Source organism: Gekko japonicus, unplaced genomic scaffold (assembly GCF_001447785.1).
Source record: "Gekko japonicus isolate JY-2015 unplaced genomic scaffold, Gekko_japonicus_V1.1 scaffold1048, whole genome shotgun sequence".
Taxonomy (NCBI): Eukaryota; Metazoa; Chordata; class Lepidosauria; order Squamata; family Gekkonidae; genus Gekko; species Gekko japonicus.
This window is the reverse complement of record NW_015166454.1, coordinates 109,755-123,668: the sequence shown is the minus strand read 5'-3', so window position 1 is coordinate 123,668 and position 13,914 is coordinate 109,755. Positions and strand designations below refer to the sequence as shown.

Here is a 13,914-nt window from a genome sequence, read left to right as displayed (position 1 = left end):
TGCAATGTTAATTCCAAATATTGAAGGCAAGATACAGTAAAACTATAAACATGTGAAAACTCTAAAGCAGGCAGCTTAGCCAGCACCAGACTTTCAAAATTCATTGTCATACCCAACTTCAGTATTTCAGTACAAAATTATTTACAATAAGTTTGCATGAAGAATGTAGTAGATGCCAGTCCACAAACTACAGTAAAAGTTGTCCTATTTTGCCACTGTATATATCTGGTGTCATTATTACAATCTAAGTTAAAGTACTTTTTCAGTTGTCACCTACTTATGTTCAGTAGTGGAAATGTTGAGTGCCAATATTGTTGCAAAATGAAAACATGCAGCAAATAACAGTGAACTTTTGAGGACAGCGGTCTATGCACTAGTATCTGCAGAGCCAGGGACACAGTAATGGAGGGTTATTCATTTAGTTAAAGATATGGCCAGATGGTGGGGCCTGTTAAATATCCTGTTTTTGTATTCATGTTTTATTGATTTAGTATTAGCTCTGCAGTTGACTTTCTCTGCTTCCTTAGAATATGTTCTTGTGGTCAGAAACTGAGAAAGTTTTTCCTCCCTATATAACTTGAATGCCAGTTTTATGGGATATACAGCGATAAATTAATTTGGTTGTATTTGGTGCCTACTTAGTGAATACAATGCCCTCTGAGATGTTGTCAGAGCATCCTTTATTAACTGAGCCATCATCGGTGAGCTTTTACAACTGGATGTCAAATGCTGTGGGCAACAGAGGCAGTGTGGTGCAAGAATCTCCTGTCACCAAATCTGGACACAATAGTCTTCCAACAGGTATTAACCAGAAGCTTTAATATTATTGTGTGTTTTTTTCAAATAAGCTACTCCTGAGGTTTCTGAATGAATCAGAAAAACGTCAAAAAAGGAATGATGTCTTCAAATCACTTGAATTAGAAACATAAGGAGAGTCTTCCTGAATGAGACCAAAGATCTAGCCAGTTCAGCATGTTGCTTCTAGCCAGTAAATTTCAGTACCCACAAAGACCATAAAAAATTATTCTCCATCAACTGGCATTTGGGAGTGCATGGCCTGTTTAGTTATGACAGCTGATAGCCTAAATGCCTGGATTATATTGCTGCCTAGAATTCAATGAAGGCCACAAGTAAAGTCTGTGCCAGACCCTGATTTAAAGCCATGAGGCAGCTGATGTCTTCCAGGAGAGGAACACTCCACAATGTTCGCATTTGCAGCCTTTCTCCAAAAAATTAGGGGTTGAAGGCCTCTAGTTTTCACTAATTAGGGAACAGGTCATGATTTTTATTTTTGCTAAGCAATCAAGGACCCCAGTAGTACCTGAACATTCTGTTCTTTGAAAGAGAGATGGAGTGAACTCCACAACATGAAAAGTTATTTCAAATTATTTCACCTGATCTGTACCCATGAAGACTAGGTCACAGTTGATAATGTTCATACCCTTGTAATTTCTTCTATATGTGGGTAGTACGAACTTAAACTGACAAGATAGTGCAAAATATCTTTCTCCTTACACTTCAGTTTAGTTCTTTGTTTATCTGTATAAACTGAATAAGACTGCATTGTTCAGAACTAGGTGTGAATCAAAGGAATTAAGACAGACATGGTATTGTTTTGCAGGTGTAGCCCCAAATCTTCCTACTATACCTTCAGCATCTGACTTCAATACAGTACTTTCCAGTGATCAGAACACATTGGATGGAACACATTCACAACACAGTACCAGTCAGGATGATATCGCTGGTATAGAGGAAGGTAACCGGGGATTTCCTGCTGTTCAGCTTGCTGATGCCCAGGTGAGTGTTTGAATGTCTTTAAAACTGAAGGAGACAAGTCTTTTCACAGCAAATGAAATGTGAAGTCTGTATTTGGTTTTCCTATGTAATTATAGATGAAGATGGGTAGCTGTGTTAGTCTGTCTGTAACAGTAGAAAAGAGTAAGAGTCTGCAGAGTCAGAACTGAAAAAGTGAGCAGTGAATCACGAAAGCTCATACCCTACCACAAATTTTGTAAGTCTTTAAGGTGCTACTGGACTCTTGCTCTTTTCCATGTAATTATGTAAACTTATTGAAGTTCCAGTATTTGATTTTCTGATTTTTCAAGTGAAGCATGTATTCTTTATGCTTTGTATCATTCTTCCTCACTAGCTTCTCTTTAACGAACGAAGATTTTTTTTTGCATTTAATTACATTTACATTCTGCCTTTCCACCAAAAAAACACCCTCAAGGCAGGTGACACAATTAAAATAATTATACATTTTTTTAAAAAAAAATAACAGATACAATAATAAGGAAAAGTCCTTAACTATACATAAGACATGAAGAGATGAATTTAATATACAAGCCAGTAAAATACTTTCTTGAGAGATGCTGGGCCAGGCCATACAGTGTGTTAACGGTATGAACCAGTGGGTGACACACTGCTGCATTGTGTACTTGCTGACATTTCCAAGCTCTTTTCAAGGACAGCTTCACATGTGTGTGTGAATCTTGAAAGGCCTTTGAAAGCTGTGCTGTTTCCTTGAGTCTGAGCACTGCTAAGGATGCTCTGTGCTATGATGTCCCAAGCCTATCAAAGAGGGGACAAGTTGCAGCTACACAATGTAGTGAAGCACTGTAAGACACAAGGCAGTATGGCTCAGAGAGAGGGTTTCTGAGGCAACTGCATCCACCATGTCATTCTGCACCACCTGGGATCTGGCTTTACTATTGTGTTTTGACACAATGGTCAGGTGTCTATCCTTTTTACTGTGTCCCAGTGGACTGGTTTGCTTTAATTGCAGAGCAATTCCAGCTCTGCTGTATGCATACAGTTGTATGCATGCACAGTTGTATGCATGCAGTTGTTAAGAGTCACTCCTGAGCCTAGGAGAGTGTTTGGTCTTCGACTAAAAGAATGACGGTCTAGTGGACTGAGGAAAGTATGCCAGCCACTCTGGCAAAAAAACCAACAAACCACAAAACACTCTCTAAGTCATTGGTTTAATTTTCACTACATTGGCAGAGTAATCATGATACTAGATTCTTCAGGAGTACAACTCTTGAGAAGAACATGACTAAGGCTTTCAGTAGCCAAGGAAACCTTAGTCAATTTCATTTTCAACTGAAAATGAAGTTTGTAGTTGTGAAACTATGCTTCCATGCAAACTAATTTCTCAGTTTTTGTTGCAAATTTTGTTGGTCTTTAGGGTGCAACTGGACTTGAATCTTGCTTTTCTACTGCAGACCAACATGGCAGGAAATACTAGAAGCAACTTCAAGATTGTAGTTATGTTTTTGGAGATGTCAAAATAATTTTATAATTCTCTGTCATTTTTAATAGGTTGTTTTTAAACCTCTTCTGAGTCACATAGGAATACAGTCTCAGGATGCAGTGCCACTCTGCTATCGGATGTACTTTGGAGAGCATCTTTCCTTCTCAGGGACTCTGGATTGCCTTAGAGCAGACATTGTGGATTCAGATACAGCGAAGGATAGAAGAAGCAAAAGAGCACGAAGGTATGATGCTCAAATCTTAAGAATACGCATGCTTTTTATTTGTTTATTTGGAGATGGGAGTAAGCAGTGAAGTGGCTAAATTTGCGGATGATACAAAGTTGTTCAGGGTGGTGAAAACCAGTGAGGATTGTGAGGCACTCCAAGGGGATCTGTCAAGGATGGGCGAGTGGGCGTCAACATGGCAAATGGGGTTCAATGTGGCCAAGTGCAAGGTGATGCACATTGGAGCCAAAAATCCTAAATATAAATACACATTGATGGGGTCTGAACTGGCAGAGACTGAGCAAGAGAGAGATCTTGGAGTTGTAGTGGATAACTCACTGAAAATGTCGAGACAGTGTGTGACTGCAATAAAGAAGGCCAATGCTATGCTGGGGATTATTAGGAAGGGTATTGAAAACAGATCAGCCAATATAATAATGCCCCTATATAAATCAATGGTGAGACCTCATTTGGAATACTGTGTGCAGTTCTGGTCACCACACCTTAAAAAGGATATTATAGCTTTGGAAAAAGTGCAGAAAAGGGCAACTCGAATGATAAAAGGGTTGGAACACTTTCCCTATGAGGAAAGGTTAAAGCGCTTAGGGCTCTTTAGCTTGGAGAAAAGACGACTGAGGGGTGACATGATCGAGGTTTATAAGATTATGCATGGGAAAGAGCAGGTAGAGAAAGAGGTACTTTTCTCCCTTTCTCACAATACAAGAACTCGTGGGCACTCCATGAAACTGCAGAGCGGTCGGGTTAGAATGGATAAAAGGAAGTACTTCTTCACCCAAAGAGTGATTAACACTTGGAATTCACTGCCACAGGAAGTGGTGGGTGCTACAAGCATGGATGGCTTCAAAAGGGAATTAGATAAGCATATGGAGCAGAGGTCCATCAGTGGCTATTAGCCACAAGGTATAGCTAGGGGCTCTGGGGCAAGTGATGCTCTGTCTTCTTGGTGCTTGGGGGGGGGTCAACAGTGGGAGGGCTTCTAATGTCCTGGCCCCACTGCTGGACCTCCTGATGGCACTGGTATTTCTGGCCACTGTGTGACACAGAGTGTTGGACTGGATGGGCCTTTGGCCTGATCCAACATTGGCGTCTCTTATGTTCTTATGTTCTTATGTTTTGGAATAGTTGACCTTGTTTATTTCTTTGTGTCTTCCTGAAAAGTCAGATGTAATTCAGACATAGAAGAAAATTTTGGACTGGGAGTACAAGAAACTGGTTGGTGTTGAAGTTGGAGTGGTAGGCTTTTATAGTACTTGCCATAGAATATAATTTTAATTGCTGTTAGATAGTTCTGCATTAAGGTCCCTTCTTGAGAGTATGTGGGTGTTTTCCCCCTCTGGCAATGTACTGTTAGAAACTTTTGTGATTGCATATTAAAGCTGGAAGAGTGGTGAAGCAGCACCAACTATTAACAGTAACCAATTATTAATGAGGAAACACTCAATTTTTCTCTCTGTTCACTCATGGGAATTGGTCCTTAGTTTGCAGCACTAGATGACAAAAATTGTAATTCATGGAACTTTACAGTGCTTATCTGATTGTAGTGTTAATATAGGACATTGCATAGCACTGTAAACGGGCAAGCTGTCCAAGGAAGAATTAGCCTTCGAAAAGAGAGTGATATTTAAGTGCTGCATAACAATTAAAGAATCTAATTTTAAAACTTTATTTTTCTTTCTTAGGCAAGGAGCAGTTAATCTCCCTCCCCTTGAATTTAAACCTGCATTAATGTTGGAAACGTTCAGCCTGAGTGCTGTTATAATGGAGAAATCAGTTTGCACACCTCAGAACCCCACCAGCGCCCTTGCCTTTCATGACTTCAACAAACGTCATTATAGCACTTTTCACTGCAATTTTACAATCTCTTGCCAGTCTATAAGCCAGCATGTAGATATGGCACTGGTGCGTCTCATTCACCAGTTCAGCACCATGATAGATGATATAAAAGCTACACAGACAGACATCAAGCTCAGCAGGTACACGGCTGGTTCCGCTTCTCCAACGCCGACCTTTAAAACCCGCAAGCACAGAGACTTCCGTTCTTCTGACTTCAGTCGCAGCTCTCGAGGGAGCCTCAATGGTTGCAACAGAGTAAACAATGCAAAAAACAAACGTCCAAATAATGAGAACAATAAAAAAGAATCTCGAAACAAGAACTCCCTTGGGAGGTCAGAAAGAAGAACTTCTAAAGTATCCAGGAAAGGTTCAAAGGATGTTGTTGATCATGTGACCATTCATATGGACGACTCTGATTCGATTACTGTATCGGAACAGAGTGAGCCTTCAGCAGAATGCTGGCAAAATATGTATAAACTGTTAAACTTTTATTCTCTTATTTTGGATCCAACAGGGATTTTAGAAAAATCTTCTGAAACATTTTGCCCAACAGGTAAGAGAGCTTTTGGAGAGTCGGCAGTACTTAGAAAATCACTAGAATCAGGATTCAGACATACAGCAGTAATTGCCACTCAATACTCCTTGCCTGCCATTTATTATTTGATTTAGCAGAGTTGTGATCTATGATACTAAGTCAGAGTTTGTCAAAGTGTAAATATAAAAAAATTGTTTTTATTTTGCAGTCTCTTAATGTTATTTATTTTTGCATTAGGGACAACTTTATATTTGATTCATGTTAATCACAGAGGATTTCCACAGACAGAACAGGGAGGGATTTTTTGCAAATTTCTCTCCTTCCACTGCAGCCTCCAATCTGCCCTCTTGCTGTTCTTTGAGGGGGGGGGTCCCCTTTCTCCCAAGAGTAGCATTTGAGAAGAGGGTATTTTGGGCTTCTGTAAGAGGGGAGAGGTAGGGAAGTCCTGTTTTGTTGATCCTTTCTGTCTCTGGAAATCTCCAGCAGATCTAAGCCATTGTGGTTCCTGTATTTATTAAAGCATTCTATGAAACTTCTTACCCATGTGCACTGAATTCCATGTGCATTGAACTTATTAAAAAAAGGTTAATTATGAATTCAGTTTTTTCTGTTCTTGTACTTTTGCTTTACTGGTATCTGTTTTCTGTAGGTGTTCGGAGTCCTACTGAACCTGTATGCAGAGTTATATTTGAGAATGAACAGGATAACAGCAGCTTAAGCAGAACACAGAGGAAGCGCAGTTTAGTCACATCTGAACCTCAGCATGTGACCCTGATAGTTTTTGGAATAGGCATGGTGAACCGCACGCATCTTGAAGCAGATATTGGTGGGCTAACAATGGAAGCTGAGCTGAAGAGAATCCATGGGAGTTTTACACTCAAAGAAAAAATGAAAGGTAGATTGATTCTCTGAAAATACATTATTGCTGATCTGTGGTCATTATAAAATTAAGTAAAGTAAAGTAAAATTACATCTAGGTTAAAATTACATCTAGGGTGTCTGTTGTGGGGAGGGGAAGGGAAAGGAGTTTGTAAGCCGCTCTGAGACTCCAAGTGAAGCACGGGGTATAAATCCAATCTCTTCTTCTATATGTTTGTTGTGGTTTAATAAATATGTCATTATGTCATATAATCTGGAAAGCCCCTTTTCTGGCAATGTATATTATTTACTGAAATGCATGAAGAAAATACATGGAGAAAATTGTTACCATACAGTGGAATAAATAGAGGCATAATATTGTATTTTCTCCCAAATGATATATTTAAGTAACTCCAAAATTTTGTATTAAAATTACATCTCAGTTGTTTATTCTGTTCTTGTAAATGCATTTTAACAATTGAAAATAATTGCTCTTTTGTACTTTGCCTATGTTCTTATCAAAATGAATGCAAGCAATATAAAATTTCACACAGGTTTAACCTTTTTTTAAATTTAAAGATATACTTCATCAAAAGATGACTGAGACGAGTGCTACCGCTCACATAGGTGGTGTTAATATTGTTCTGCTGGAAGGGATCACACCAAACATTCAGTAAGTGCAAAGTAAAAAAAAGAAGACGTTTATAAGGATTCTCTAACCAGTTGGGAAGCATCCATTATTCCCAAACAAAATAACATGAAGAGCAATACTGCTTTCTTAGGCATTGAATTTAACTAAATTTCTACAATGTGGAAGAAAACTAAGAGAGAAAAGTCACTAACAAAGAACTGTCTTTCATGAGTCCCTCTGTCTTCCTTTTGGGTACTTAACTGCACCCACAAATGATATTCAGGGACAAATAGTATTAATGAACAGCTGCTTCATAGTGTGAAGTGGCTGGAATCTCATAGAATATCTATTCACATCTGTATTTAGAATGATCATTGAAGCCATCTTAAATCTAAAAGATTAATAATAATGTCCGTTTTGTTTTACAGTTTACCTAGCACTTTTGCTCAGTTGCTGGGAATACCGGATTAAGGGTTGGCCACTTAGACCCAATCAGTGAGGGAGCTGTGCACAAATTCAGAAACTAGAGAGGCAGAACCCACTCAGCTATGGAGGAATTCTGGCTCAACATGAGCATGAATGGATCTGAGAGATGCTAGCCAGGGCAGGTTTTGACAACCCCTAAGCATTTTGTCCTTTGCCCATCTTCTATTCACTGTAATTTTATCCTAAGTACGCCTCTTGTTTTCTCTTCCCTTTCCTTTCAACCTGAAATTAATTATTTTAGTTTTATAGCTGAATTGCTAGTATCAGGTTATGGGATAGTGGACAAATTTCTGTCTGATTTTTGTGATCGGGAATTTCATGAGCTGTGCAGCTTTATTACAACAAGAATGTTAATAGTGGGTTGAACCTTGTCAGTCTGTTCTGCTGTCTTGTTGTTTCTATGTAAGGTGCCTTCTGGTGATGTAACAGATTCTTCTACCTGGAGAGGAGGCTTTTGCATTAGCAAAAAGTTCAAATGCTGGAGCAGTGCACCAGTGCCAGTGGAGCAGACTGGCAGGATCCATCCAAATTGTGCTAGAGCCACTGGACCAGCTATGGAAATTCTTAAAACAGCAGTTGACTTCTTATGCTGTGTGCCTCATATGCAAACATGTCTTTTCAGAGACTGCGGTGCTGCATAATACTAATTACTTCATTGTTTACAATTAACATCTGATGTTAATACAGATGTTTTCACCTTTTGTGCATGAATACCACTTTGACAGCTTTGCTTAACTGATCCACTTTTCCAATGTTTTGCACAACTGAGTTGAAAGTGCATGGATTTTTTTCTTCCATTTGATCCTTCTAAATTAGAATAGCAAGACAATACAGAGCATTCTTGGTTTTAAAAAGGAGCTTACTTTCACTTTTTTCAGAACTACCAAGCTAACCCTCAGTATGCTTAGTTATTAAAATATTCATAATTGAAAGATTTGAAATGCCATGAAAAACCAGCTAACTGTTGGATCCTTTTTTCTGAAACTACTTTTCTGTTTTCTGCATTATATAAAATTTCCTTAAAAGTGTGAACTTGCTGCTTCTGTCTATGTATAGTAATTTGCTTCAATAGAAAGGGAACTGCCTCTGTATACAGATCCCTTTATGCAATCATAAATGGTATCCTAATTGAAATAAACGGGCTCCTTTGCCTGTGAGAGATCACTTCTAAATATTAATATTTTAGTGTATTGGTCAAATTGTGGGTTACAAATACTTAACTAATTTCTTCTGCATGACTATTTATTCTTTATTTTGCTTTGTTTTTGTTTCTTCGCAATCTCCAATCTTCACCTGTAGACTGGAGGATTGAAGCACAGCCAAAGAAGAATTTCTGTATGTTGCATTACGTTTAAATGGCTTGCAATTAGCACTGTGTGTGGTATAGTTAGGATGCATTTTATTGTCTTGAAATGTACCCAGCTGCTCCATAATTGCAGTGAATGTGCAGGAAAAACAGAATATAGTTGATAGGACATACTAATCAGCCTAGATTGGAAACATCAGCACAGAAGGTAGTTGTTAGAGGGTTTTATAAATGTAGCTTTGCTGATGAGCTGCTTTTCTACAGTTGCTAATAACTTTCAGTATGGACCAGGATATGGTGGGCACATGATACAGCAGCCTTGCTTAAGCTAAGCGGGTATGTGCCTGTGTGCTTGGATGGGAGATCAGCTGGGAACCCGATGTAAGCTGACTTGGTTTTCACAATGGAATATACATGCACTGTACAAATAAACTAATGCAAACTGTGGTGATCACACAAGTCAGTTAGGCTGGTTTTAATTACATGCATTTCTGCTAAGTTACACAAGCTGGCTCACTGTTGACATGTTGGGAATGGCTCTCTCTATATGCAACAAGAGTTCAAGGAGCTCAGGATATGCCTCAGAATCCCATATTGCTGTGATCCAAAATAGGGCCAGTGTTTGTTTGTTTGTTTATCTTTGAATTTATATCCCGCCCTCCCCGAAGGCTCAGGGTGATATAAATGTATACATACATTCTCAGGGGAGACCCAAAGCAGCTTACAGTGTCACTCCCCCTTGATCTGCTTTAGCCTTACTAAGCAGCCCTGTAAGGTTAGTTAGGCTGAGAGAGAGTAAGTAACTGGCCGAAGATTATCCAGCGAGCTCCTAGGATGGAATATAAATTCAAACCTGGTTCTTCAAAATCCTAGTTTGTGTTGGTTGACTGAGGGGGGCAGGTCACATACAGCATCTAATATCATAGAATTTATTGAAATTGTTTTTGTCATAGAAGAAGGGTACAGATTTTTAAAAAGAGGAGGAGGGAATTAAATAGTATTTTAAAGTCTCTTATGTTGCAAACACAATCCTAAACAAGATTGAGAATAAACTCTGCCCCAACTGAAATCTAGATTGGAAATCCACATTTTAGCTAGGCAGGACTTCCAGGGTAGGCCCAAACCACCCACATCCTAGTTTTAGCAGGTTTTTGGTCTGTTCAGGACATCTTCTATGGGGTTTATTTTAGCTTGAGGAATTGCAGGGAATAATTCAAATGGTTTTTAGCAGGTTGCTGAAGGTTTTCAGATGCAGTTCATTATTTATTAGATTTTTCACATTGTATATTATAAACTTAAAAGGATTTGCTTCCACAATATTTGATAAAATATTTCTATGCTACATAATGGCATATATTTTGTGAAAGTTTAGGTACACTCACTCTCAAGTGTAAAATCAAATCTGAGCTTGAGAGTCTTGCTTTATTTTTATAAAAGAGCTATTCATAATTTTGTGGGATTATTTCTTTTAGCTGTCATATCTGTGGAGTTTCTAGTGGTGGAAAGTGCCATCCAGTCGCAGCTGACTTGTGGCAACCCTGTAGAGTTTTCAAGGCATGAGACGTTCAGAGGCGGTTTGCCATCGCCTGCCTCTGTGTAGCAACCCTGGACTTTCTTGGTGGTCTCCCATCAAAAAACTAACCAGGGCTGACCCTGCTTAATTTTCAAGATATGACAAGATTTGGGCTAGCCTGGCCATCCAGGTCAGGGTGTAGAGGTTCTGGGCAACAACATTTAGAATTATTTAGCAGTTAAAAAAAAGTGTCTGTGAAATGATCCTTGTGTAATTGCTCATGGCAATTAACCAGTGTCACAAAGCAAGTTGGCATGCTCTGAAATTATCTGAGATAACCAGGGGTCATTTTGTAGAAAAAGAGGTGCAGGAGCTCATTAGCATAACTCATTAGCATAACTTATTTGCATATTCCCCCCCCCCGGACATCACCGGAAGGGTGTCAGAAGGCAACACCCACTGCTCAGGCTCCACTGGACTGTTTTGGATTGCTAGCTATGGGGGGGGACACACGCAGATCTACCCTCACAGAGGACGGAGAGCTTGTATCTGAATAAACCTTGGCCTTAAGGTGCCACTGGGCTATTTTGGATTGCTATCTTGGGGGGGGGGGCTCTGCAACTTACCTGGCTGCTTCTTGCTCCTTGTGGCCCAGGGTTGCTGGGATCAGGGGCGGGGCTTGTTGCATGTGCCCACCCCCTGGTTTCTTTACTGCCGGAGCTCCACTCCTGTGCGCTCCTGCAGGAAATGACCCCTGGAGATAACACAGTGCAGTCTTGAGGCTATAGTGTTACACATTTTGATAGGAAAGACTGAATATAAAAATTTTTTAAACCTGGCTGTGATCACTTATTTATTTGCTAAAATTGTGGACTGGAAACTCCCAGAGAGGTAGCATAGGTAACAGTGTTAGGACTGACTCCAATAGATCTTTCAGTGGGAGGCACTGGTAGACGCAGGTTCTTGCCATATTCTCCCCCCCCCCGCCCCGTCCCAATCCTGGAAAAGTTTTTCTTGGGGTCACAGAACCTTCATGAACTGACAGACACCTGGGTTTGGGGAAGGCTGCAGTAAGGAGGGAGAAGTGGTGAAATTGCCCCCCTCTTCTGCAAGTGCACCTCTATTGAAAGAAGAGAGGGGACAGATGATTTCATCCCCTTCCCTGCTGCAACCCCCTTACCCTCCTCACCCATTAGGCCACATTAGTCCTGCAACCCCAGGAATCAGCTTTCCTGGGAACTGAAGGGACTTCTGGAGGAAAGGGGTGCAGCAGACAACTGTGTTCTTTCTGCTGTAGATTCTGCTGGATCCTACCCATTTGACATATATTAGGGTGGAATTTGATTTATTTTTTTTTAAACCTGTCATTGGCTACTAAAAGCCAACTAAAATCAACACATTTTACATTATTTCTGGAAGAGGCTTATGAATAGCCTTTGGCAAGTTTCCGGGAAGGAGGGAGTTCCACAGTGGAGGGGACTGGAATTTGAAAGAACTCATAGCCATTACTGATTCCTGAAGACCTGAGCATAGCAGTGGATTGAGAAATACTCTTGGGAGTTTACAGGGTTCGTCTTAGCCAGTGGGCCAGAGGCAGAGCTTCCCCAGGTTCCTGCTGCTGCTGGCACCTGTCGTGTTTGGTCTTGGACATCTGGTGTATGGTGGTAGCAGTGGGTTGGGTTACATTATAAGGACATTGTCTCAGACTTGCAAAGGGAATTGTCTGCTTCCTAAACATACCATTTTTTCTGCTCATAGCCAGAGCAGGCAGGGAGAAGCAGCTTTAGCCTCTCCCCCTGCTGTTTCGTTTTTTGCAAACACCTGATGGAGCCGTTGGCTTCTTTGTTAAAATCATGTTTACTTACATGGCTATGTATTAATTGCACTATAGAGCCGATAACTGCTCCACTGGGCAATTTGCAGAAGCAAGAAAAGCTGGGTGGGGTGGGGTGGGAAGAGGATAAAGCTGCTTCTCCCTGTCATCTTTGGTCACAAACAGAAAAGAGTCAGTGTGTGTGTGGGACAAAGAAAATTCGTATTGCATTTTCGATGCGAAGTCCTTGTGTTGTTGCCCAGTGAACATAAGGACTTTGTAGTCATTTGTGTAGATGAACCCCAGGACTGCAAGCTTGAACCTTGTACAGGGGAAGCTATATCTTTTAGGTGCACTTGGAAGAAATGGGCTTCCTGCCGTAGAAGCAACATGTTGGCCACTATAACCTTCCCCTTGAAATTTCTGTTTTACAGGAGTGTCACTAATTCACCAGTATCAAAATCCTGATTGCAGCATTCTGGAAAACAGTTTATATAACAAGCAGTTTGTCAATCTGTAAGACCCACAGAACAGTCTTGGATTTTCAAACTTTATACAGTTAAACTTGCTGCAGTATTCTGGGTTCAGATATGTAGCCCTGCTATTTATTTTTAAAATCTAACCTTTTCACAATATAAAAGTAAAAGCACAGTAAGACCAACACATTCCATAGAAAAACACAATACCACTGAAGAATTACACATAACAGCTCTGCTATAAATCCAACATCAAGAGTTCAATATTGATTAACAGCAGAGTGGAACAGAATCTCACACACATTCATATAGTTTCATGGTTCAACACTCAAAAGTTTGGAAATGCCAGATATAAAATTGTACCACATGCTTAATTCAGTGTTATCATCTTGCATGAAACAAGAAATCTGAAACAAAATAGCTTGTAATTATCCAGTTAAAGAATAAAGTTTAAAGACATGCCAAAGAGAATTGAACTCTGAATGTTGCTTAGAGGTAGGAATGTAGAAGAAACTCGTCCCATTTACTTCAGGAGCTGATTGATCTTATTTGACTGAGGACCATACCCTTCTATGTGATACAGCACAGGGTTCCCTAATGTGTGGTGCCCATGTGTGCCATGGCACCCTCCAGTATTTCCCTTGGTGCCTGCTGAGCTTTTCAGAAGGTGGGCCAAGGCCATTGTAAGGCAGGGCTGATATGGAGATTGGTAAGCACCTATGCTTTCCTTAGTCAGTGCATGATTTCATTACCCTTCAGGCTTTCCTTTTTCCCAGGAGGTATGACTCCTACAGCAGTCCTTTTGAGTTTGGCTCCACCTTCTGTAGCAGCCATTTTGCTCCCTCTCATAAACCCACAAAGGTGTACACAGAATCAAATATGTTGGGGACTCTGATACAGTAGTTGAGCAGAAATGCCCCTTGTGTACCAAAAGCTACTTTGTGCATGAGAGATTTTAAA

At 40.1% G+C, this 13,914-nt stretch overlaps 1 protein-coding gene across 1 annotated transcript in view; it reads left to right on the top strand.

Annotated features, from left to right (window-relative positions):
- The window catches only part of KIAA1109 (KIAA1109 ortholog), a 217,015-nt gene that overhangs the window by 115,172 nt on the left and 87,929 nt on the right, over positions 1 to 13,914 (top strand). Inside the window, 7 exon segments of the mRNA XM_015412031.1 lie at positions 643 to 801; positions 1,622 to 1,797; positions 3,325 to 3,500; positions 5,183 to 5,889; positions 6,521 to 6,766; positions 7,309 to 7,402; positions 9,146 to 9,181. Of these exon segments, the coding sequence (XP_015267517.1) occupies positions 643 to 801; positions 1,622 to 1,797; positions 3,325 to 3,500; positions 5,183 to 5,889; positions 6,521 to 6,766; positions 7,309 to 7,402; positions 9,146 to 9,181 (1,594 nt within the window).